The 27,483-nt window shown below is 41.8% G+C and overlaps 1 protein-coding gene across 1 annotated transcript in view; it reads left to right on the top strand.

The window, feature by feature from the left end:
* mast4 (microtubule associated serine/threonine kinase family member 4) overlaps positions 1–27,483 on the top strand; it is a gene marked incomplete in the record, with an annotated part of 175,348 nt that overhangs the window by 33,363 nt on the left and 114,502 nt on the right. Inside the window, 2 exon segments of the mRNA XM_037692599.1 lie at positions 3,612–3,765; positions 18,588–18,693. Coding sequence (XP_037548527.1) covers positions 3,612–3,765; positions 18,588–18,693 — 260 coding nt within the window.

The following is a 27,483-nucleotide window of genomic DNA, read 5'->3' as shown; positions in this document are numbered from 1 at the left end:
CCTCCGGAGGGACGGGACGCTGCTCCGACCTGGGCAGCTTCGCTCCGGAAGCTTCCGCGAGGCTTGGCTCCAGGGGGGGGTTACCGAGGAATAGCCCCGCTCGGTGAATCCCTCAACTCTGGTGATGGGAGCGGACTGGGGACCGACTCCTCTAATCTACCAGGAAAGAACCGTCTGCGGCCTCGCCCGTGGAACGTCCTGTTGGGACGCGAGGCCGTATGGATCAAGACGGTGAGCCAGAGTGGAGCCCAGTGAAAAATAACCTTTCCGCCGATCATCCGAACTGGCGGGAAAAGGCGAGGGACGTAGAAAAAAGGGGTCCCTTCATGTCAGCCTCCTCCCGGGTTCCGCCGGGCAACCCCTGAGGGCGCCGTCGGCCGGGAGCGGTGTGATCGCCGATGCGAAACGAGGTGGGATGGGGTGAGCATTCACTCAGCCCCCCTCCACCTACACTACGCTCCCCAGGAGGGAAAGAGCAGCGGGGCTGCAGCTGAGCACGCCTTGCCCCGGAGGAACCATCCGGTTCGCCCCGAGGGTCGGCGATAAGAGGAAAAACACAAGATGGCGTTGTCCAGCGTGTAGTGACCTGTCACTGGGAAATGTTCCCCGACGCTTACCTTGGAATAAGACTGCTGTCATCTTCTCCTCGGGGAGGAGAACTCACCGGACGACCGGAGGTCGACTGCCGGGCCAAGCATCTTTTGCAAAGGTTGGTCATTTACACAATTTATCTTCTTTGTTCTTCTGACAGTGCTATATTAGCTCGCTGAAGAAAAAATGGGAGCCGATTTCCCGCTCTTAACGTAATTTATACGGACCGGGTGGGGCCCACACAGCAGGTGGGCGTGGACTAATTTTTTCAGTGCTTATGCTCTGCATAACGGGATAAACCCATCAGCGACAGCCTTAAAGGGCGAAGCCTATATGAAATAGAACTTCTTCATACACCAAAGTTAGTCATGGAGTTCCTTACGTTTCAATGCTTGGACCAATACTCTTTACTTTATATATGCTTCCATTAGGTAAAATTATTAAAGAGCATGGGATACATTTTTATTGTTATGCTGATGATACTCATTTATATTTGTCCATGAAACCTGATGAATCCAATCAGTTACGGTACTTGGATTAAAAGCATGTCTTAAAGACATAAAAACCTGGATGACTTTTAATTTTCTGCTTTTAAACTAGAGGTTGTGGTTTTTGGACCTGAGCATCTTAGGAATAAATTTTGTAGTCTTTCACTTCCTCTGGATGGCGTTAATTTGGCCTCCAGCTCTAATGTTAAAAACTCCATTGTCCCAGAGTGAATTTGGATGTCAGCAGCAAAGAAAGATGAAGTGCTGTATGGAAACCAGTTCTCATGTAATTAGCACTTTGAAAACTTCTCTTCAGGGAGAGTTGTTTTGGTTTAAAAAAGAAAATTAAAATAATAAATTTGCATTTGACATTTGTTTGTCATTCCTGTTGTAACGAACACGTCCTAAACTGACTCAGGTATTCCTTTATATCCCTTGTGGAAATGGTAAGTGCAGGAGAGAAGTTGTACCATTTTGTACACAATTGGTATGAAATGTCACTTCTGTTATGAAGAGGAGGTTATGGTCTGTTGACAATATGAGTTGGCCAGCACCAAACTCCACAGTGTCAGTGTACAAGCCTTCTCAGCATAACTTATCTTGATAATCAGGTTTACACATAGCAGAGGGGATAATGCAGCTTGGTGCCTCAGACAGGCTGTAAATATTAAGGTATGTTATTCTGATTTTGTTTCAAGTTTCCACATGACTGAATATTCCCATTGTTGAACTAAAGACTAATAAACTTAGGTACTTTTTTGCTGTAAGGAAAAACACATTTGAGTTTCTCCATAAACATTTAGACAAATCATCACTTTCTTTTGCTTGCACCTAACTTGTGCTTGTTACAAAGGTTTATTTGTATTTGTGAACAGTTGTCAGGTCATGAACCATCTCATGGAGGAGCAGGGAGCATGTCTTTCCACACACTTCTCTGTGGTGTGTTTCTTTTTGTTCTTACAGAGGGACTGGGCTTGATTCTCGGCTTTTATGTTGTGTGAGCTCAAAAGTATCCTCTGACTTCAATAAGCTGATAACATACATTGCAGTGTAACTGATGTCGAAACGATTGGATTCCTATAGATAATGTTTGACAATGAGTTTTTTAGTTTCACTGTAGCAGCTCCTAAACTCTGGAACGGTCTGCCTCTCCACATCAGACAGGCCACCTCTCTGCCTGTTGTTAAATCCCATCTTAAAATCCATCTTTTTCCCCAGGCTTTTGACACCATGTGAAATGTTGATTTCATCATTACTTATTTATTTGATTCTCCTTTAATTGTTTTAATTTTTTATTGCATAGCTGTTTGTCTTTTGAATCAAAATTTTGTTGTATTTTATTCCTTTTGTGCTTTTTAATTTGTCTGTACAGCACTTTGGTTCTGTATGGTTTTTTTTTAGTGCTTTATAAATAAAGTTGGATTGGATTGGTTTGCTACTGCATGAGTTCGGCTATTTAAACAGTTATGTAACTAAATAGTTTTTATGTTTCTTGGATATAAAAATAAATTCTGATGCAAAAATTGTTTTAAAGTATGTTGTTAAAATATTTGTTCACATCATTTGAGAAGATAAATAAAACTGATGCAATAGTTCATTATTTTTGGCTTGCAGTCTTATTTTTTATACTTCTATTTAAACTTACTCAACAAAGTTAAGTTTCTGGTTTCCTAAATGACTAGTTTTCTAAAATTTCCACATGATTATTAACAACGGACAGCTGCTACTTGTATAGCTGCAGAAGTGTTTTATTAAAAACTTAAGTACATCTCATAACACCAGATTTAGCAGATGGATTTACAGTTAGCATTTTCTGTAAGACTTGATCTGTCATACCTGGTTATAAATGAATTTTTGGTCTACTGTTATGTTTTTAATGTTGTTTCAACTGATTGTTTGCAGACATTTGTTTCTGCTCAGATCTCTCGAGTCCACCACAACGTTTCAGTCGGGTTGAATTTCTGGAACTTGATTATTTTCTTTTTCAGCTGTTCTTAAAGAAACTGGTCCAGATGACATGATTTAAGCTTTTTGGTTCTGTTGTAATTAGATGCTGTGTTTGAGATCATTGTTCAGTTGCATCATGACTCAGTTTGGTCCAAGCTTCAGTTGGCTGACAGATGGCCTCACTGTTGACTCTAGTATCCTGTTCATGGTTATCTCAATGACTGCAAGGAGCTTAAACCATCAGCCCTTCACCACTGTGCTGACAGTATAAGGTGTTTGTGCTGTTATGCTGAGTTCTGTTTCCTCCAAATGTGCTGATGTGCATATCATCTTTATTTTGATTTAATCCAAGGTTATTGTTTCTGACTTGTGTGGTTTGTTTATGTAGGTTGTGCTGCCATATTGTTTTGGAGAGAATATAATTTCTTGTGCAACCCGTCCAAATTTAAGCCACACTTGTTCATTTTTTCCCCCATTGTCCTTGTCATTAACATTGATCTTTAACTTAAATATAGCTTTTTGGTTTAGTTTTTTAAAAGTTCTCAACATTTTTAGTTTCACCTCTTCGCTTTTCTTTATTTGCAGCTGGACAACATCCTCAAGCCACCTTCTGCATCCCTCAGGAAGTTCAGTAATCCTGAGCTGACTCACGGATTAAGTCCTGCTTTTAAACTGAAACTGCATCTCAGTGAAGATGGAAAAAACCTTCGTCGGAGGAGTCTTGGTGGTGGACTATCAGGTAATTTTTGTAATAAGCTGTACATTTCACAGGCTTTTTTTTTAACAGTTTAGACTCCTACGATGGGAATAAAATGTAAGAAGGTTACTGAATGTCTGGGTGTCCAAATACTTTTTAAAAAAGTCTTCAGTTAATCCAAAATGCTGCTGCCAGAGTCTTAACTGGAGTTAGTAGGAGAGACCATATCTCTCCAGTTTTAGCTTCTCTCCATTGGCTCCCTGTCAAATCCAGAATATAATTAAAAATCTTACTTCTAACCTACAAAGCTCTCAACAACCTGGCTCCATCTTATAGTCAAGCTCTTATTGTTCCATATTTTTCTAACCGAGCACTTCGCTCTCAGACTGCAGGTTTACTTGTGGTTCCTAGAGTTTCCAAAAGCAGAATGAGAGGAAGATCTTTCAGTTATCAGGCTCCTCTCTTGTGGAACCAACTTCCAGTTTCTGTCCATGAGGCTGACACATTGTCCAGTTTTAAGACTGGGATTAAGACTTTCCTTTTTGATAAATCCTATAATTAGGGTTGACTTGTTATGCTGCCATAGATGGACTATTGGAAGACAAAAAGACCTCATTTATTTAAATGAATAGTTACAAATGCATACATATAAATAGTTTACATTTGAAATCATTTATATCTTAACAAGTGATTCTTGACCTGCCATTGTGTAGCTATTCCTACCAAACTCATCCGGTCAAAGCAGATGGCCGCTTGTCCTGAGCCTGGTTCTCCTAAAGGTTTTTTCCTCATGAGGGAGTTTTTCCTTTCCACTTTATGCTTGCTCAAGATGAGAGTCGGTAACGAAGTTGGACTCAAAACAGTCTGCTCCTCAGATAAACAATGTTGTTAACTTACTTTTTATGTATATGAATGTTTCTGTAGCCAAGATGACCGCGCTCAGAGCATTTGCAGCTTTTCAGGCTCCCGGTACCATCCCAGTTTTTAGACGTTTTGATATTGACTCTGTGCCTGACTCCGCACGATTTATGCGTGTGAACTATAGCCAAACAGAACTGATGAGAATAGGAACGGATTTGCCACGAAATATAGCAGAAATCAGCAACAAACTCAAAACTACGCTCGGCAGAATGCAGATCTTAAAGTCATCTACCTGGAAGCTGCAGCAGAGGCATTCCAGCAGGCAGAAGAGGAAGCGCTGCTCCCGGCTTAAGAGGAGAGGATGCCAGGCGTGGGTTATGGTGAGGCTATGAGCTAACGCTAAAGCCGGAAAACTCCCCATGCCGTCTCTCTTTCTGTCGAACGTCCGCTCGTTGGACAACAAGATTGATTTACTTCGTCTGAGAGCGGGCGCCTCAGAGGAGATGATGAAGTGTGCGGTGCTTTGCCTCACTGAAACATGGATTACAAGTGAAACGCCGGATACAGTCTTCCAGCTGGATGACAAACTCTTTTTTTTGAGCGGACCGCTGCAGCGAGCTAACAGGGAAATCACGGGGAGGCAGAGTGTGCATTTACGTGAGTAAAAGTTGGTGCACGAACTGTACTGTTGTAAATAGCTCATGCTCGAAGGCTTTGGAGCAAATAACAGTGAAATGTCGGCCACATTATCTACCCCGCGAGTTCACAGTGACTTTCATCACAGTTATTTACATTCCTCCGGACGCTAATGCTAATGAATCACTGCAGGAGCTACATGATCTCCTCAGCTCGCTGCAGAACAAACACCCCAAGGCTCTTTACGTTGTAGCCGGAGACTTTAATCACATGAATCTAAAGGACTGTCTCCCAAGCTTTTATCAACATGTGACAATTCCAACGCTTGGAAACAACACGCTGGACCGTGTTTACACGAACGTAAAAGATGCATACAAAGCTGAACCCCGCCCCCACCTAGGACTGTCAGACCACATCTCAATCTTCCTGGCTCCGGCTTACATGCCCCCACTGAGACGCTCCAGACCGGTACAAAAGAAAGTTAAATGTTGGATATAGGACAGTGGCCCCATACTGAGAGATTGTTTTGACCGAACAGACTGGCAGGTTTTCGGAAAAGCTGCTGAAAATGGAGGATCGCTTGATCTAGACCAATACACATCCTTAGTTCTGGGTTACATTAGTACATGTATTGATACCGTCTCCACTATCAGAAATGTTAAAAGCTGCCCAAACGGAAAACCTTGGCTGAATGCAGAGGTGCGCACCCTGCTGGAAGCCAGGAACACTGCCTTCAGGTCTGGAAACTCAAACGAGCTGAGTAGGACAAGGAAAGAACTGGTTGCTGGTATTAAGAAGGCCAAGGGCACATATGAACAGAGAATCGAAGGTCAATTCATCTCACAAGACCCTCGGAGCATGTGGAGGGGCATTAAGTGCACAACAGATTATAAAGGAAGAAGTGAACAATGCCCCAAAGACCCATCTCTGCCAGATGCCCTCAACAAGTTCTATGCATGCTTTGAAGACCCGAACAGACCACCCAGTACCAGACTCACCTCACCACTGGATGAAGAGCATCTCAGCGTGACCTCAGCCGAAGTAAGGAGTACTTTCAGGAGGATTAATCCGCACAAAGCAACTGGCCCAGACAACATCCCTGGAAAAGTGTTGAAAGAATGTGCCGATCAGCTCTACGAGGTGCTGGCAGACATCTTTAACACCTCACTTACCCTGGAGACAGTTCCCACCTGCCTGAAGACTGCCACCATCATCCCAATCCCAAAAAGCTCTACCGTGACTGGTCTGAATGACTATCGGCCAGTGGCCCTTACCCCGATAGTCGCTAAATGCTTTGAAAACTGGTCATGATTCGCATAAAAACAACCATCAACATCAACGAGGACCCTCATCAGTATGCATACCGTGAGAACCGATCAACAGAGGATGCAATCTCCTCTGTGGTCCACGCTGCGCTCAACCACCTGGAGCAGAAAAACTCTTGCGTCTGTAATGAGACAGCCGAGAGATGGATTTAGCTCAGGGGTGCTCTCTTACATTTTATAATATATGGACTAATTCAAGTACATAATATTATACTCAATTTAAACGGATTCTTTCATTTTTCTGGACTAAGTAATATCGTGTCTAGAAGATTAAATGTGGACAAAGACGTGTTTAAATTTCTGACCCACCACAACAGTGCGGTCTTTTATTTATCAAAACGATTTAAACACATCACACATTTACACATTGATTGGCATAATTGATTACAATAACACAGCTTAATTAATGAGCTTTACAATGAGAAATCATACGGCCATGATTTCTCACTTGCAGCTAAAAACAACAGACATATCCTTAGATCTTAAGTTAATGTCTGCAGGCTTAGCTTATCTTTTTACTGGCGAGATAGAAGAGTTTCAAAGATGGGGAATGAAGGAGTTTAAATGGAGAGAAAAGATGTGGATGAGGATGTATGTCTGTAGACCAGAACAACACGCTCCTTTCAAGCGCAGTTCGCCCGCAGTACACTGGTAGTGAAGCTCATGACGACTCTTTTACCTTGGCAGAGGATGAATCAGCTACGGTCAAGAGGTCCCTGGTACGCTACCTTTCAGCGTCTCCTTAGGGCGGCTGCGACTCGGCAGAAGTCGTGAGAACTCGTTCCACAGAACAAACTTCCTCAGAAGTTATAGGGCATTCACCGGGTGGAGCCACAGCGAGGCATCGTGGCTCCGACAGGAACTCCAGCCGAACTCCATCAGAACCAGAAGAACTAACGGGACTCTGAGAAGACTCAGAGGAACTCAGAACTTCTGTTCTCTCTCGGAACTTTTGTTCTTCCCCCAGAACTTCGGATCATCCCTCGGAACTCCTGTTCTTCCCTAGAACTTACTGGAACTAGGAAGTGTCGACTTTTAAAGAGTTCTGCTTCCGGTCACTTTTGGGAAGTCCTGATTGGTTGAAAGAACCTACAGGGGTGTGGTTTTAGTGACGTAAGAGGTTACTACAAGTCAGAAAACAGCGAAGATGTTTAGGAAAAGACAGAGAAATGTTTAGGAACAGACAGAGAAATGTTTTGGAGAAATGACAGACTACAGGTGCCGGCTTCTCTTGTTTCTGTCTGAGAGGTTTAAAAACATGACAGTTCGTTCCAATAAACCTGTTTGCGACTGTCTCCGACTTTTGACCGACATCACTCCTTCTCATTTCAGACAGAAGATCAAAAAATGCATAATTACTTTGTAACAGACATCTAACTTGATTTCTACTTTGAATGAGGATTAAAAATCATTAATACTGTTTCACAGTTGATTTAAAATGAGTGGTTCATTTCAACATTTAAAATAATTTGAACTAAACACACTTTTGATTATCAAGACATTGTAAAAATAGTAATGATAATATAAAAAGAGAGTGTTCTTTCAATTGATTAGTTCAGGATACAATTAGAAAGTCTCTGGATGAGCTAATTTGTATTTCTGGATTCAAATCAATGAAATAACAGTTCCTGTCCCATGAAGGTCCTCAGGGTCAGGTTTTGACCGGAGGCTTAGTTCACTACACGTCCGTATGCTCTTTGTAGACTTCACATCCGCCTTCATCACCATGATCCCCCAAACCCTGATGGACAAACTATCCACACTAGGACTAAGCCCCTCCATTTGCAACTGGGTACTAGACTTCTTAACAAACAGACTACAGTTAGTGAGGATCCACAACTTCTCCTCCTCCACCATAACTCTCAGCACTGGCTCTCCTCAGGGATGTGTGTTGAGCCCCCTCCTGTTTACTCTGCTCACGTATGATTGTGCAGCTACCCATCCAGGCTGTCACATTGTAAAGTTTGCAGATGATACAGCGGTGGTTGGATGCATCACAAACAATGATGAGTCCAGCTACAGGCAAGAGGTGGAACACCTGGAGAGCTGGTGCAAAGAGAATAACCTTCACATGAATGTGAAGAAGACAAAGGAGATGATTGTGGACTTCAGAAGGAAAAATAACATCTACACCCCCCTGAACATAAGAGGATCTGTGGTGGAAGTGGTCTCCAGCTACAAGTACTTGGGTGTACACATGAATGACAACCTCAGCTGGAGCAACAACACCACCAGCCTGATCAAGAAAGCTCATCAGAGACTCTACTTCCTCAGATGGCTGAGGCGAGCTGGTCTGAGAAGCTCAGTCCTCACCTCCTTCTACAGGTGTGCAGTGGAGAGCATCCTGTGCTCCAGCATCAACGTGTGGCATGGAGGCTGCACAGCTGCAGAAAGAAAAGCTTTGCAGAGAGTGGTGAAGGCTGCACAGAAGACTGTCGGAGTTGGTCTCCCCACCATCATAGACATCTACACCTCCAGATGCAGGAAGAGGGCCACCTGCATCATGATGGACCTCACTCACCCAGCACACACACTTTTTGCCCCACTCCCCTCAGGCAGGAGGTTGAGGAGCATTAAGTGTAGAACCACTAGACTAAGGAACAGCTTCTACCCTGAGGCTGTTAGACTCATGAATCTCTAACTAGAATAATCACTGTGAAAAATCACATCATGTTGCTGCTGATCTGTTTCATGTTGCTGCTGATCTGTTTCAATGTTGATGTGTTCATGCGTGCACATCCGCTCACACAGACTCATGTTCGTGCTGATGTTCAATGTTTTATGTTATGAGTGCTTAGTGTATATTTAGTTTATGTTTTTCTTAGTTCATATCTTAGATGTTATTACTGTTTTTCTTATACATTTTATTGTTGGATGTAACTGGGACCCTGTGGACATAATTTCGCTCCTCCACATGTACCACATGAGGTGCGAATGACAATAAAGAATCTCTGACTCTGACTCACTGTTCAATGCGCTGAGATGAGTTCTGTTGTGACTTGGCGCTATATAAATACACTGAACTGAATTGAATTAAATCAACATAACTAACATAAACTAATAACTATTTGTTTGCTGTGAGGTTTGCAGGATTGTCTTGTTTTTGTTTATCCTCCTGTCTGTAGTTTCTCATACATTTATCACTGTCATGACACACAAATGTTGCATACATAATGACTTATTGCCTTTTTTAAGGTTGCTGGTTTTGTAGATTTCTGTTTTCATGTTAACTAATGTTAATTTAGTCATTAAGAAGCATTTTACAAACATGAAAGTGATGAGCTCTGATATTCTTTTGTTCATAGCACTGGTTTTATTAAAATTTCTTTCTGCAAGTTAAAACATCAAGCCCCCCCCCCCCCCCCTATTTATTCTAATGACATTATTATCTTCAGATCAATTTCATGTCCCAGTCTAAAACAAAGGCTGTTAATTATACCAGCCAACATATGCCTCTTATTTACTCCAAATATCTATTTTACACAAATCCAAAACATATTAACTTAAATTACATTCAAGTAGAAAGGTATTTAGCCTTTAAGAGATTAAACAAAGACTGTAATGGGAACAACAAAGGTCCTCTGGACAGTTTCTTTCTTTTTGTTGAAACGTTTCGTCCGTCATCCACAGGACTTCATCAGTCTGATGAGCCACAACAAACTCAGTCCCACAAGTAGCACACGCATACTGTAGTGGACCAACCAGGTTGCTGGTGATAAGATGGTTTCTGGAGTCCGCCCTCTCCCCCGTCGGCTCCTCTGAGGCATAGCCAAAGTGGTTCGGAACATCAAAGTTTATGCTCAGTAATCCACTATAAACCACAAAATGTTTTACTGCAAATGTGCATGCATGCATGCATGCATGCATGCATGCGTTTTTGTTTCAGGTTACCTTGTAGGGACCAATTATGCAAAACATTATGTATTGTGGGAACCAACTGCTCTTTTTGGGGACCAAAACCAGGTCCCCATAAGGAGAAGTCTCGTTGGAGGGTCAGGGGTTAAGTTTAGGACCAAGGTGGGAATTGCAGATGGGTTAGGATTAGGCATGTACTAGTAATGGTTAGGTTTAGGGTAAGGCTCAGGGTTAGGCTATAGAAAATGAATGGAAGTCGATGCAAAGTCCCCAAAAATGTATGTTTACAAGAACGTGCATGCGTGTGTGTGTGTTTGTGGCCTAATAAGAATAGAAATACAAATCTGTGTGTGTGTCTGATTACGTGTTGAACAGGTAGGACTGTGATGGTTTTATTTGATTCTACAGCCTGGGTCCTGCAGATGACACCCCACCCTGCTGTCTCAGCAGAGAGCCAGTTTAGACATTCTTATTTCCATCCATCCATTATCTTTACCCGCTTCTTCCTTTATGGGTCGCAGGGGTCACTGGTGCCCATGTCCAGCCATCACTGTGAGGGAGGCGGGGGACACCCTGGACAAGTCTTCAGTCCATCACAGGGACACATAGAGACAAACAACCATTCATTCTCACTCACACCTAGGGACAATTTAGAGTTGCCAATCAGACTAGCATGCATGTTTTTGGTCTGACATTTTGATCCGTTTGGTATTTAAAATAATTGTCATTGTTTGGGATTTGTAAATAGATTTGTGATTCTGCACCTATTTGAGCCACCTTAATAAACAAAAAATAGTGAGCACTAATTGCAGGAGGAAGAGAAAGGGGTCATTTTAAGGTTGGGAAATCGTCTTTTATTTCGTTTTTCTTTGGTAGTTAAGTCTAGTTCTTTGGAAGACTTGCTTTGTTTGTCATGACTCTTTACTGAAGTCAATAAAACTCGGGCTGTGTTCTGTTTGATGTGCAGGCCTTTGTGGAAGTGAGTGGGGAGATGCCATTATAATATGACTCATAGGAATTTAACAATGTGTTTCATACTGAGACTTGGCAAATAGATCTTGGGAAACTGGCAACTTCAAAAGTAGATCGTAGTTCACAATACTTTGGACACCCCTGCTCTAAAGAAAGTTCCTTTGTAGATTACAGCAAATAACTGTCTTCTTGGACTTGCACTGTTATTTATGGCTTTAAACAGCCTGATTCTTCTTTTGAAATGTGACTATACCTCGCTGAATAAAATGTCAGCCTCTTCAGTTGGTGTAAGAAGTGTAGCTTTGTAGAAAAGTGTTAATCTTTTGTGTTAACCGACCAAGTGTTAACTGTTCGACATAAATAAACAAAAGAACTAGACAAACTTGAAGTAGGCCATCTGTAGTTACACAGGTGAAGCAGGATTTGATTTATCCTGATCTGACTTTTTTTCTGTTCTGTTTCTCTTGCATGAAAAAAAGTACTGTTTTATAGTTTGTTTTTTTGTACCAGCTAATAAGTATCTATTGAATAAGACTTCAAGTTAAACACTCTCCAGTTTAAAATGTTTTTAAATTTACTGATGTGCAGAAAAATTAGAGCAGAATGTGCTATTACACTGCCTGGTCCCCCAAAAAGTTGCCACCTGGATTTAACTAAGCAAATAGGTACGAGCCTCCTATTGGATAATTACTGCATGGGTGATTATCTTTCAGCTGCAACAAGTTATTTAACCCAAAATGGTGCAATGAGTTGCTTCTCATTTCTTAAACAACCATGTTGAAGGCACATCGCGTGGTCGTGGAAAAGATGTCAGTCTGTTTGAGAAGGGTCAAATCATTGGTATGCATCAAGCAGAGAAAACATCTAAGGAGATTGAAGAAACTACTACAGTTGGGTTAAGAACTGTCTAACGCATTATTAAAAACTGGAAGGATAGTGGGGACCCATCGTCTTCAAGGAACAAATGTGGCTGGAAAAAAATCCTGCATGATTGTGATCGGCGATCACGTAAACGTTTGGTGAAATCAAATGAAAGAAAAACAACAGTAGCACTCGGGGCTGTGTTTAATTAAAAAAAGTAAGAGCATTTCCACACACACAATGTGAAGGAAACTCAAGGGACTGGGACTGAACAGCTGTGTAGCTTTAAGAAAACCACTAATCAGTGAGGCTACCTGGGACAAAAAAGCTTCAATTTGCTAAGGAGCATAAAGATTGGACTCTGGAGCAATGGAAGAAGGTCATGTGGTCTGATGAGTCCGGATTTACCCTGTTCCAGAGTGATGGGTGCATCAGGGTAAGAAGAGAGGCAGGTGAAGTGATGCACCCATCATGCCTAGTGTCTAGTCATCAATGCAAGATCTTGGTGAAAAATTAATCAACACTGGATGGAAATAGATCTTGTGACATTGTAGAAGCTTATTGAAACAATGACACAGTGATGCATGATGTAGTCGAAGACAAAGATGGTCCAATGAAATATTAGTGTGACCTTTTTTTTTGGTGGCAACTTTTTTTTGGCCCAGGCAGTGTAGTTTGACATGTGCCTCAGGGGAAAACACAAAAACAGTTAGTAGGTGCATGTGGGCATGTGCTTATGTATGTCAGTTAACAAAACATCTCATGCACCCCTGGTATGATTTAATGAATTATTTTGGAAGTTAAATTATTAAATTATTGCATGTACTGCTACAACAGATTGATTTTTAGAGCCAACAAATTTCAAGATGGCAAAGACATTTTCATAAATTCACCTTTAAAAAACACAAATATGACTGAATCAGTCATTTTTTCTTTTACATTGTGCATTAACGTGGCTAGGGTCATTCACAGCATATGTTGTAATCGTGACATCTTGCAATATCTCACGAGATCACATGTAATGATATTTTTGAGTGAGGTTTGACTGAAACGACCCTCATTTCTCAACATAAGATCTCACAAACCTTTTTCTCAACAGAAGATGTTCTTAGTTTAAAACTCTGGCGTAAAAGGTGGCAGGCAGTCTGCATTCCTCTGAGAAATGTAAGGACAATTTTAGGATGCAACTTAAGATGCATTTAGCAGAATCTCTAATTGATATGCAGTAATGTGTTTATAGATTGTTGTGGTTTCTTTGTCACATTACAACTTGTATAAAAGCAGAATTTGCTAGTTGGGATCTAACTTTGGAAAAACATCTGCCTAAAATAGTTGCACCTTGACACATTTACCCAAACATCCTAACACAGTTTTTGCAAGTGTTGACTAATTTGTGATCATTTCCTTTCTGCCAGGATGTGATGGTCTGGGGAGAAAAACATTTCCTGGTTAGGAAGGAAAGACTTCACTTTTGCCTTCTTGTTCAGTTTGGTCCCACCTCATTTCTTGGACTGCACTGATCACAGTGAAACTGTGAGAATGAATAAAAAAACAAACAGACAAAATACATTGTATCTGCTTTGCTTGCTTCGTTACCTTGGCAGCTGCACCCACATTTATGATGAAAATTTCTGGAGTACATTTTAGAAATAATTATATAATAAAGGGTTTTAGAAAAATGATCAACATCTCCCTATTTCTAATATGGAGAGGTATTTCTATAATACTATTCATTATTGTAAAATTATAATAATCATTACTACCATTTTTTTTTCCTTTCGGATGTTCCCTTCATCAAGGGTCTCCACAGCAAACTAACTCCCACGAAGACTTGGTATTTGTTTTTCTGCCAGATGCTCTGACACAACCACAGACCACCGAGCTACCACAGCCCTCTGTGTGGAGCAGAGAGCTGCCAACTAGGGTGCCCGGAGGAGCAATGGTGGGGGTTAAGGGCATTGCTCAAGGGCCCAGGGTGGGGCAAATGAGGGTGGAGGCAGGTGCGGGTGCTTCACTATTCCCACCCACATTTTGGTGTTGTCTGTTCCTGGAGTTCAACCGGCAACCTTTTGATCACGGACATGCCTTCTCTAACCTCTGCCCCACCACTCCCCCAATAATTATTACTTTTTCATTCATTCAACCTTTATTTATACAGGTAAATCCCATTGAGCCTCGAGGACTCATTTACAAGAGAGACCTGATTTCAACAAAGAAAGATGACAACAATGGACAACGGCGACGATAGACAAATATAAAAAGGCATACAGATTTTTTTTTTAATTACAAATAAGCTGGCAAAAATGTAACAAACAGCTAGATTCTAAGGTGAATGTAGAAAACTAAAAACAGGAACATGTCTGCATTGGACCCTGCCAGGAGTCCAACAGATTCTTAAAGCCACTTAGAGTGGTCAAGGTCGAGAGCTTCAAATCTTTTTGTAAGATATTCCAGGAAACAGGAGCGGAGTAGGAGAAGGCCCTTTTGCCAAGTTCAGTCCTCATTGAGGGAACACTGCAGGTAATAATGTCCTGAGAGTGCACGCTGTAGCTGCACTCACGCAGAGACATGTAGGAGGAGATGTATGAAGGCAGCAGACCAAGAAGTGATTTAAAGATGAAAATGTACCAGTGAAGTCTGCATGAAGTTAATGATGTCCAGTTAACCAGTGATTACAGGGTGCAGTGGTGGGTACGATAGTTACAGCCAGTTATGAATCTTGGTGCACCATGATAGACAGCATCCAACATCTGCAGGGTTCTTGTAGGAGCGTTCATGTAAATAATGTCACCGTAATCAATGGAGGGAAGGAAAGTCACAGATACAAGGTGTTTCCTAGCATTCAGGGTTAGACAGGATCTGTTTCTGAAAAAGAAACCCAGTTTAACTTTCATTTTCTTTACTAGGTTTTCCACATGGAGCTTAAAAGAGAGATGTGAGTCGACCAAGATACCCAAATATTAAATATTACTAATAATAATAATCATAATAAAGTACTCCCTCGCTACTTTGTTGTTCGTTGATTGCGGACTCGCTCTATCGTGGTTTTTCAAAATAAGATTGGACATGATGCGCAATTGGCTGATTGATGGATGATCCACACAATCTTTTGAATAAATAATTTTAAATTACTTGGCACCTGTTGCACATCTGTTCAGCCCAGAGCTGCAGAAAAAGCTTCCTCCTGCAACCATGTGCAGCCCATACTGCAGGATAAATTTCCTGCTGCAGCTGATCAGCTGTTCAGCGTGCAGAGCAGAGAAGTGGGCGTGGCCAAGAGCGCTTGCAGGTGGCAAAGAGCAGAGAGCTGAAATGATGACATTCTGTGCTCTTTTAGAGCGTTTATGAGTTTAGAAACATTGTTTAGAATATTGCAAGAGTGTGGGAAGAATTTAAAACGCCTTAATAATAAAAAAAATGTATCTATCTATCTATTTATCTTTCCATCTCTCTCTCTCTCTCTCTCTCTCTATCTCTATCTATCTATCTATCTATCTATCTATCTATCTATCTATCTATCTATCTATCTATCTATCTATCTATCTATCTATCTATCTATATGTATATATGTATATATATGTATGTATATATATATATATATGTATATATATATGTATATATATGTATATATCTCTCTCTCTATCTATCTCTATATCTATATACTAAAATAAACTACTACTTACTACTTGGGGCGGCTGTGGCTGAGTGGTTAGAGCAGTCGTCCTCCAATGCAAGACTTGGGGGTTCAAATTCACCAGCAGTCACATGCCGAAGTGTGTCTGGGCAAGACACGGAACCCCTTGTTGCCTCCGATGTGTGTCCCATCGGTGTATGAATGTGATGAAGCTCTGATTAGTCTCTTTAGAATGATTTGTTCAATTAGCTTTGTAGAGATCTAGTAGAGTGCTGTATGAATGGGTAAATGAGGCACAGATTGTAGTGTAAAGCGCTTTGAGTGTCTCGATAAGATAGAAAGGTGCTATATAAATGCAGTTCATTTACTTGTACTACTATTCCTACTTCGTGGTTTTTCACTTATTGCGGGTCTTCACAGGGTGCAGATCCCCCGAGATAAATGAGGGACTACAGTAATAAATAATATTAAATAAATGGTCAACATCTCCCTGTTCTTAAATATACTCCAGCAATTTAAATAAAATAAAATGAATACAATTTTTATTTTAATATCTTCTCTGTGAATTGACACCTTATCGTATTGGAAGAGTTTGTGTTACTGAATGATCTTAGCAGCTATGCTTTTGGAGGCAATTACCTCTGGTATGATCTCCCAAGGTAGAGTGGTCTTAGGTGACAGGCTAGACAAAACCTCGTGTGGACAGTTGACAACATGGTGCTCGATGTCCCTCACCTGGATGTAGGTTTCTGGGTCCCCACCCTGTAATCAGTCCTGGGCGAGGGGGCTATTGGCAAGTGCTTGGTGACTGGGTCATTACCCATAGGTCCCTGTCGGGCTCAGCCTGAATGAGTTAATCCGATTTACTTTCCTGTGGACACACCACCTGCAGGAGGGGCCATACAAATTGGGTGGGTGGTAGCTGAAGGTGCGGGCAATGGCTCTCTGACCCTGGCTTACCAAAGCTGGCTTTTCGGACATGAAAGGTCATCTCTCTGGCAGGGAAAGAGCTTGAGCTTGTGCGTGAATTTGATAGGTACCATTTGGATATAATTAGGCTCATTTCTATGCATGGCATGGGTTCTGGTACCAATCTGTAGGAGTTTGGTAAGGCCTTGTATATAGACTATTGACTCTGAAGAGTTTGGGTTGTAATGCTGGCAGTAAGTTGGACCCTGTCAAGACTGTCTGTTGCCACCGATTCTAGTTATACTTTTTATGTACAGACTTTCTTGTTCTAGCCATTGGACAGAGGGAGTCTCCATATTGTGGCCTCAGGATTCTTTCTCTATTTGCAGATGACATGGTCCTGTTAGCTGTGATCTCCAGCTCCCACTAGAGTGGTTCACATTAGAGTGTGAATCTGCTGGACTGAGAATTAGCACCTCCAAATCTGAGTCCATGATCCTCAATAGGAGAAGAGTGGATTGCCATCTCTGGGTTGGGAGAGAGGTGCTCCCTCAAGTGGAGGAATTTAAGTATCTAGGGGTTTTGTTCATGAGTAAGCATGTGATCTTGACAGATGGATCTCTGGAGCTTCTGCAGTATCTGTGTTGGTCTGTTGTGAAGAAGGAAGGAGCAAGACTGTCTTTTTATTTGCCGATCTATGTTATACCCTCACCTATGATCACAAATGGTGGGTAGTGACCAAAAGGACAAGATTGTGGATACAGGTGAAATGAGTTTTCTCCACTGAGTGGCTGGACTAAGAAGTTCAGTTTTCTGTGATCGACTTAAAGTCGAGCTGCTGCTCCTCCGCATAGAGATAAACCAATTTAGGTGGTTCAGGCATCTGGGAAGGATGTCCCATGGATGCCTACCTGGGAAGTTTTCTGAGAATGTCAGACTGGGAGGAGACCCTGGGGAAGACCCAGGACACACTAGAGAGACTATGTCTCTCGTTTGGCCTGGAAAAACCTTGGAATCCTCCCAGAAAAGCTGGAAAAGGTGGCCGTGGACAGAGATGTCTGGACCTCCCTGCTCAAACTGCTGCCCCTGAGACCCGACTTAGGAACATGCAGAAGATGATGGATGGATTGAAGAATGGATGGATGGATGTTAGAACAGACAGTGCAATCAAAAATAAATTGTTTGGGTATGTTAGAGGTGTGTGTGTAGGTTGTATGTGTGCATGCGTGCATGTGTGTGTGCTGAGGCTTTATGGTTAGTTTTGTAAATGAGTCTGCTGTTATAAGTGATTTTGCTCCATGTGAGGTAGAAGTTATGTTAGTTTTGCAAAAACATTCTTACATAAAACCACCATGAATAAAACTTGTTAGTGCATGCATTTTTCTAATGGCAGCTGTGTGCTGGCTCTGTGGTTACGTAATTTAAAGGTTGCCAGTGATCCCTTAATAAGCTTTTCCCCCACTTGGGCCAGTTTACCTCCTTGACTTGCTATGTGACTGCAAAGAGTAAGAATCTTCACATTACAATGCTTAAAGAGAGCAGACGGTTAAGATTTTCTCTTAAATGGTGAGTCAATCTTTGACTTTATCCTCATGAACTTATGTGTAGGAGTATCAGACTGTTTAATTTGGGTTCACTGTGATAAGGTAAGCAGTTGACATAAAAAAAAAACAGAAAAGTATTCAGATTATTTATTTTTCTTCAATGTTACTGTTAAATAAACAGTAACTTATTTATCATAAAAGATAATAAAATACAGTATATACACTTATTCAAAACATTATTTCAACTGGACTTGTAATGTTCTGCAGGAAAGTATCTGCTGCTGCTCCCCAACCTCCAGATGACACAGATGGCACTGCAGCCATCACCTGAAACCTCAAACCTGGTTCGTATGCGATCCCTACACCTCGGAATGTCGGACCCATCACTTACCTCCAGCGTGGTGAGTTGTTTTTGATTTTAGATTGGACTCTTATTCTCTGTGTCCTGTTATCAGCCTTTCAGCATGTCAAACTGAGGACAATGTTTGGTTAAAACCTACTCTACAGCAGTAATGTTTTACAAATTGGGGAAATTCATTTATCCATCCATTCTTCTTCTACCACTTATCTGTGGTCTGGTCACAAATGCAATGGGTCCTGGATGGAAATCCAGACATTCCCCTCCCCAGAAATACTCTCCAGCTTTTCTTGGGGGATCCCAACAGCTTTTCTTGGGGGATCCCAATGCACATCCAGGCTATCGAGGATATACATTTCCTCTAGGAAGTTCAGAAAATCTCCGAAGGGAGGTGTCTAAGTGGCATCATAATCAAAGACCTAAACCACCTTAGATGTCTCCTTTCAATACGAAGGAATAGCGGCTATAATTAGAGCTCCCCTCAGATGACAGAGCTCTACACCATATCTCGAAGGCTGAGCCCATCCACACCTTATGGAGGAAGCTCATATGTCACTTGTTTCTAAATGTTCTTTGGCTCATTAGGAAACCTTGAGATCTCATCTCTGCTTTTGCAGACGATATGGTTCTGTTGTCTTCAAGCTCGTTATGCCATGACCAGTAGTTTCCAAAGGTCCTCTTCTACAGGTGGTTAAAGTGCCTGTGACATCAAATTTTCATAATAAGCAAGCGTGCATTTTTGGATGGATAACGTTAATGAATTTAATTCAGTAGATAAATGGATCTTTATTGTCACTGTACACTTCGTGTACCAGCACAACAAAACTGGAGGACAGTCCTCCTGTCCTTCTGTGAAAGCATGCAACTTAATAAAAACATACAGGGCTAATTAAAAAGCTCTGTATCAAAGTGTTTAAAAACAGAATCAAAATACTATAAAGACATTTACACAAAACATAACTTATACAATATTTTAACATACTTAAATACAATATAGACTGATAAATCAAGTTTGACATGGTCAAGGCAATCACCCTATGTCCTGGGTGTGTGCTATTCCTTAGAATGCTGCGTGGCCTCTTGAGACAGCAGGTTTTGAAGATGTCCACCAGGGAGGGGAAAGGGCGATTAATAACATTTCCCAGCCATGTTAATCACTCTTTGTAGTGCCATCTTGTGTGCTGTGGTGCAGCTGGAAAAGACATGCAATATGTCAGCACACTTTTATTGGAGCAGCGGTAGAAGTTGATCTTTTTGAGCATATGCAGAAAGTCGAGGCACTTCTTGGTCCTCCACAACTGCCGTAGTGTTAGAGGTCCATTTTAGGCCTACGTCCATGTGGACACTCAGGAACTTACACGCACTCCCCATTCATGCAGATGAGCTGCACATTAATGTCACACATAAAAAGAAAAAAAATCATTCCGCTGGGATGATTGTTGCATGCAGTAACAGAAAGTGATGACAAAGGGGAATGCCAGCATCACTTTTTTCTCGGCTGCTCCCTTTTTCAGGGGTCGCCACAGCAAACTAACTCGCATGAAGACTTTGCAGTTGTTTTTATGCCAGATGCCCTTCCTGACACAACCATAGACCACCGAGCTACCACAGCCCTCTGTGTGAAGCTGAGAGCTGCTGTCTAGGGCACCCAGGGGAGCAGATGGTGGGGGTTGAGGGCTTTGCTCAAGGGCCCAGAGTGGGGCAAATGAGGGTGTAGGCAGGTGTGGGTGCTTCATCTATCCCACCCATATTTTGTTGTCTGTACAGTGAGTCGAATCGGTGACCTTCCGATTACTGGCCCACCTTCTCTAACCTCTGCACCACCACTCCCCTATGTAAATGGAACATTGCTAAAATGGCTAAAAACAAATGGAAGCAAATAATTTGATGTTTCTTTAGATTATTTTGAGTCACTATTGGAGAGATGATAAACCATATAAACAAAGACCAGGGAGTTCCCCTATAATGTTACTTCCTGTTTCACTATGGTTGCGCAGTGAAAAAATAAATAAATAAAAAATCAGTTATGTGACAAAATTCCCAATTTTTTTAATAGAAATGTTTTCTTTCACCTTTGTGTCTGTAGGATATCCATGTCACAGGCACTTTGAAACATGCGAGGACTTCCATGATATAATTTATAAGATGGGCCAGTTACAAAGAAACAAGTTCTCAAAATACAGTATGAAATATTACACTGCTTTTATCTGTTCTTGATACCAGAATAAAGTTGTACTACTTCAAGCCCTAAAGATCAAGACCACACTGAACATATTTGATAAACCCATTGTTCATTTGTTCCCTGTAACATTCACAGTTTTTATAGCAGTTATGTGTTCAGACATTTTTTATTTAACCTGGCTTCATTGATTTTGGTCATTTAGCATTGTCTGTGCTTTTAAACAAACACTATAATCATCAGTTCCTCCATGTTTTAATTTTGTATAAGGCTATTAATTTTAAATGTGATGAAATACTGGTATGTTTTGTTAATGGTTCTCATCTGTCACTGCTGCCAGCTGATAACAGCCCACACATTATTGTTGCACAGTGTTCATTAAATGCCCGTTTTTATGGAGCATTAGTGCTGCTTATAAAGGATCGTTTACTGCACAGTGATGCAATGCTGTAGTGTTTTTTTCCTGGCATTATATACCATTATATAACATCAGAATATTTAAAAATACATAGAAACCTTGTTAAAGTAGGGTCATTCCTCCTTAAACCAGAGGACAAAAGTGACCTTCAGTGTGTTTGTGCTGTTTTCTCATATCACACTGACGACATGCTGTTACATTGTTATTGTCTGAGCAGTGAGATGCAATCAAAAGTAGGAGCTAATGATGTTAAGCATGGAGTCGTCCCGTGTGTGCGTTCTCAGTATCCATTAGATAAAAGGTTAATTCAATAAAGAAGCATGTGAGGCGTTTGTCTGTGTAAATACATATGGGTCGTTTTAGAAGTACTGTGAGGGTGGATTTGGGAAGGGGTACATTGTATATGAGAATATATGAGGGATTATATTTGAGTGCAGATACTGTATGCAAGAATGTATAAGCGAGGAGTAAAAACATGCCGTTGCATATTTGCGGTAGAGCTGCACAAGTTTTGCAAATTTAACATAATATCGTTGAGCACTGATAAATGCCAGGATGTATATGTGAGGGGCTTTGACTGAGAGTGGATATGTGGGGGAAGGGTATGTGAAGGTGTGTATGCAAGGGGATATGTGAGGGGATATTTTTGCTCATTGACACTCACACCCTCAGTGATGTAAACAGGATGAACCCAAATAAAGAAACTGTAACCTGAACTGGAAGGGGTCTAACTGTTTGTCAGCTGGTTCATGACATCATGTTTACCTTTTTTACACTCAAAACATTGTGCTCCAAAACATAAGATGCATTTTAAATTATGCATGTATATATATATATATATATATATATATATATATATATATATATATATATATATATATATACACACACATACCTGTTAGACAAATTTTGTTTCTGAAAGATCATTGTCTAACCTAGTTCCTCACACATGGGGGCACTAAGGTTTCACAATTTGGAACTTAAGTTTACTGAACAAAAATATAAATGCTACCCTTTTTTGCTTCCATTTTTCATGAGCTGAACCCGAAGATCTGATGTTTTTCTATGTACACAATAAGTCTTTTTCTCTCAAAGATTGTTGACAAATTTGTGTGAATCTGTGTTAGTCAGAACTTCTCTTTTGCCAAGATCATCCATTCACCTCATAAGTGTGGCATATCAAGATGATTACATTATTGCACATTTTAAAGTGGCCTTTTATTATGGTCAGCCTAAGACACACCTGTGCAATAATCATGCTGTCTAATCAGCATCTTGATATGCCACACCTGTGAGGTGGATGTATTATTATCTTGGCAAAGGAAAAGTGCTCATTAACACAGATTTACATAAATTTGTGAACAGTGTTTGAGAGAAAGCAACCTATTGTGTACATAGAACAAGTCTTAGATCTTTGAGTTCATGAAAAATGGGAGCAAAAACAAAAGTGTTGTGTTTATATTTTTGTTCAATTTAGTTGTATCGCCATGCTTACAAAAGTCACAGATGAATTCCTATTGGTTCTTGTGTCCTGCTGTGTCCTTTCATCATTCCCGATAACATAATTGTCCTCCAGCTCAAGCCTTCATTCAATTTACAGTTTACAGCTTGACCATCAGTTATCTGTTATTTTAACTGTGGAATAGCTGTAGCTCCTTGACTAAAACAATCACGACACTTCAGAAGCCTGACATCCATTTTCCCCCATCAGACTCTGATAATGGAATTCAATTCAATTCAATTTATTTATATAGCACCACATCACAACAGAAGTCATCTCAGGGCACTGTACAAAAACATTCGCAAACATACAAATGCCAATTAGTAAAAGTTCTCTATCTAAGGAAGTGTAGCAGATTAGGAAGCCAGCAGACTCTGTGAATCTTCACTTCGTTGCAGTCTCCCATCCTGAGCAAGCACAAAGGCAACAGTGGAAAGGAAAAATTCCCTTTTAACAGGAAGAAACCTCCAGCAGAGCCAGGCTCAGGACAAGCGGCCATCTGCGTCGATCGGCTGGTTTGAGAGGACAAGTAGGAGAAACAAATAAACACAGAATGACAGGTCCAGATGTAGGTGCAGATTAAGCCCCTATTAGAAGAAAGACAAAAAACATGTTAAGGTTAGGAAAAATATATAAATACAAAACAGGTAGAAATACAAAAGAGTAAGTAAAGACAGCAGCAAAGTGAAGAAATGTGGCCAGTTTGCCCTCCAACAGTCTAAGCCTATAGCAGCATAACTAAGGGATAACTCAGAAAACCCAAGCCAACCCTAACTACAGGATTTATCAACAATGTAAGACTTGAGCCTAATCTTAAAAGCAGAAAAGGTGTCAGCCACATGGACAGAAATTGTAAGTTGGTTCCAGAAGAGAGGAGCCTGATAACTGAAAGCTCTGCCTCCCATTCTGCTTTTGGAAACTCTAGGAACCACAAGTAAACCTTCAGTTTGAGAGTGAAGTGCTCTGTTGGGAAAATATGGAAGCACAAATGGATAAAAAATTTAAGATAGACAACAGTTGGACCCAAAATAAACCATGTGAATGTCCAACATTAGCATTACAATATGACCAAATAATGAACCAATAATGAGCCTTTGTCCTGAACCACTTTGGCTGTGGCTGCCTGCCTGGGAGGAGTCGACGGGGGACAGGACAGCCCCCAAAAACCATCTTATCACCAGCAAACTGGTTGATCCACTAAAGGAGTATACTGCTTATTGGGGAAAACCGTTTACTTGTGACTCCTCAGACTGATGAAGCCCTCCATATAGAGGGTGAAACATCTTTCCACAAAAAAGATACTGTCCAGATGACCAGACTGGCCATTATTGGATTTTGTATCTGGATGATTGAACATGAACTTTGATGACAAAATGATATTTTTATTAAAGGCCTAACATTTATTGAAGTAATAAACATCATCTATCCATTATCTTCCACTTGTTCTGAAGTTGGGCCACGAGGCAGCAGCTTGAGCAAGGAGGCCCAGACATCTCTTTCCACAACCACCTCTTCCAGCACTTCTGGAAGGATTTCATGGTGTTCCCGGGACAACCAAGAGATGTAGTCTCTCCAGCGTGTCCTAGGTCCTCCTTGGGGTTTCCTCCCAGTTGGATATGCCCGAAGCACCTCCCTAGGGAGGTACCCAGGAAATATCTTTATAAGATGCACAAACTACCTCAAATGGCTCCTCTCGATGTGGAGGAGCAATGGTTCTACTCAGTCTCTCCCGGATGACTGAACTTCTCACTCTATCTCTAAGGGAGAGTCCAGTCACCCTGCAGAGGAAACTTATTTCAACCGCCTGTATCCGCAATCTCATTTTTTTGGTCACTACCCAAAGTTTGTGACCACAGGTGAGGGTAGGAATGTAGACCGTCAGGTAAACGGAGAGCTTTGCTTTACAGCTCAGCTCCCTCTTCACCACAACAGACTGGCACAGAGTCTGCAATACTGTAGACACTGCACCAATCCATCTGTCAATCTCATGCTCCATTCTTCCTTCACTTGTGAACAAAACCCCAAGATACTTGAACTCCTCCACTTCAGGCAGAACCTCAATACAAACCAAACTCTCGCACCACTTATATAGGAACAGCTCGTAGCAACGTGCTCCCAATCCCATACTCACGGAGCACCATTGTACCTCAAAGAGCAGTCATAAGCCTTTTCCAAGTCCACAAAACACATGTAGACTGTATGGGCAAGCTCCCATGACCCCTTGAGGACCCTAGTGAGGGTAAAGGTCCGATCCAGTGTTCCATGGCCAGGACAGAACCCACTCGTTCCTCCTGGAACTATGGTTCAACTAACAATTGGACTCACTTTTCCAGTATACCTGAATAAACCTTTGCAGGGAGGCTAAGGAGAGTTAAGCCCCTGTATTTGGATCCCACCTTTTGGTCTACAATTTTGAAGAGGGGAACCACCACCCCAGTCTGTCAATCCAGTGGCATTGCCCCTGATGTCCATTCAATGTTGCAAAGTCATGTAAACCAAGACAGCCCCACAACATCCAGAGCCTTAAGAAAATCTGGGTGAATCTCAGCCACGGTTATGGACAGACCAATCCTGATGTCCCCTGACTCTGCTTCCTCCATGGAAGACATGCCAGTGGGATTGAGAAGGTCAGAAAAGTATTATTTCCAACTCTCAATGACATCACTGGTTGAAGTCAACAGCCCCCCACCTTCACTGAAAAGTGGTACCAAAGCATTGCTTTCCCCTCCTCAGCTGTGTGATGGTTTGCCAGAATCTCCTCAGATCCAAAAGCCAAGGCGGCAGACTGCTCGACCCTCTGGTACTCCTCAGCTGCCTCTGGAGTCCCATCAGCCAGCAAGGCCCTATTAGACTCCTCCTTCAGTTTGACAGCCTCCCTAACCCAGGGTGTCCACCACTGAGTTTGACAATGGCCACTGCAAGAAGCACAGACAACCTTGCGGTCACAGCCCAAGGCAGCTACCTCAATAAATGAGATGTGGAACATGGCCTACTTGGACTCTATCTCTCCCACTTCAGCTGGGATGCAGTTAAAGCTTTCCTGCAGGTGTGAATTGAAGTTCTTACTGACAGGTTCTTCTACCAGGAATTCCCAGCAAACCCTCATGACGCATTTGGGTCTACCGGGTCTGTCCGGCATCTTCCCTCGCCATCTGACCCAACTCACTACCAGGTGGTGATCAGTTGTCAGCTCAGCTCATCTCTTCATCAGAGTGTCCGAAACAATGGCCACAAATTAGAAGACATGACTACAAAGTCAATCATCGATTTACAACCTAGGCTGTCATGGTGCCAAGTGCACTTATGGACACCCTTATGTTCGAACAAGTTGTTTGTGGTGGACAAACGATGTCTAGCACAGAAGTCCAACAATAGAACAACACTCGGGTTCGGATCAGAAAAAATATTCCTTCCGATCACACCCTTCCAGGTTGCTCTGTCATTACCCACGTGGGTATTGAAGTTCCCCAGCAGAATAAAGGAGTACCCAGCTGGCGCACCTTCCAGCACCCTCGACAAGGACTCCAAAAAGGCCGAATACTCTGAAATGCTGTTTGGCGCGTAGGCACAAACAACAGTCAGAAATCCCCCAGCCCCCACAACACACACACACACACACCTGAAGGCTCAAGGATGCCACCATTTCATCCATCGGGGAAAACTCCAACACACAGGCACCAAGTTGGAAAGCTAAAAGTAGACCCACACCAGCTCAGTGCCTCTCACTATGGGCAACTCCAGAGTGGAATAAGGTCCAGTCCCTCTCAAGGAGATTGGTTCTGGAGCCCACAATGTGTGTCAAGCTAAGTCCAACTATTTCTAGTAGGTACCTCTCAACCTCACGCACAAGCTCAGGCTTCTTCCCTGCCAGAGAGATTATGTTCCATGTCCCAAGAGCCAGCGTTGGTAAGCCAGGGTCAGAGCGCCATGGCCCCCGCCTTCGGCCACTGCCTGTGGCATCATGCGCTCGACTTGTATGGGCACTCCTTCAGGTGGTGGATCCACAGAAAGTGTGGTGATACAGTATAAGGAGCAGGAGCTATAAGCCAATAAATTTAGCAAACTACAGTTTAAAAGTTAGAGGACCAAGTTCAAACAACTTGATGTTATTGCCCCCTGTAGGTAAACATATTTGACTATTTGTCTGTGCTGCACACGCAGGCCATAGTTACCACTATATGTTCATCATTTCATTAAGCCTTGCAGTTTGGACTGCAGTTTGACTTTAAGTAAATTTAATAATAGTGGTAATATCTAACAAGATTTAATCAGATCCTCTGATGGATTCTTCTTTGTAAGAAAAATCCGTCCAGATGACCGGACACAACCTTGTTAGATTTATCTGGATTATTGAGCATGCATCAGGAAATGATGGTGGTAGTAGTAGTGGTAGTAGTAGTGGTAGTGGTAGTGGTAGTGGTAGTGGTAGTGATAGTAGTAGTGGTAGTAGTGGTTGTGGTGGTGGTGGTAGTAGTAGTGGTGGTAATATTAATAATAACAATAATAATAGTAATAATAATAAACTGAACAGTTTCACTAGGGTTCCTTGCTCCACTGTGTGCATGGAAATGTTGTTGCTTTGCAGCTGCGTTCCATCGCCGCTGCTGGCTTCGAGCCCTAATAACTTATTCAAATTTACAAATATTAACCCAACATTTGGTGTGTAGCAGCTAAAACTGGTCCACAGCACATGAGTGTTCACAGCTT

The sequence above is a fragment of the Nematolebias whitei genome, chromosome 18, assembly GCF_014905685.2.
Source record: "Nematolebias whitei isolate Nwh7 chromosome 18, NemWhi1, whole genome shotgun sequence".
NCBI lineage: Eukaryota > Metazoa > Chordata > Actinopteri > Cyprinodontiformes > Rivulidae > Nematolebias > Nematolebias whitei.
Note: the sequence above shows the minus strand (reverse complement) of the source record. Positions and strands in the feature narration are given on the sequence as shown.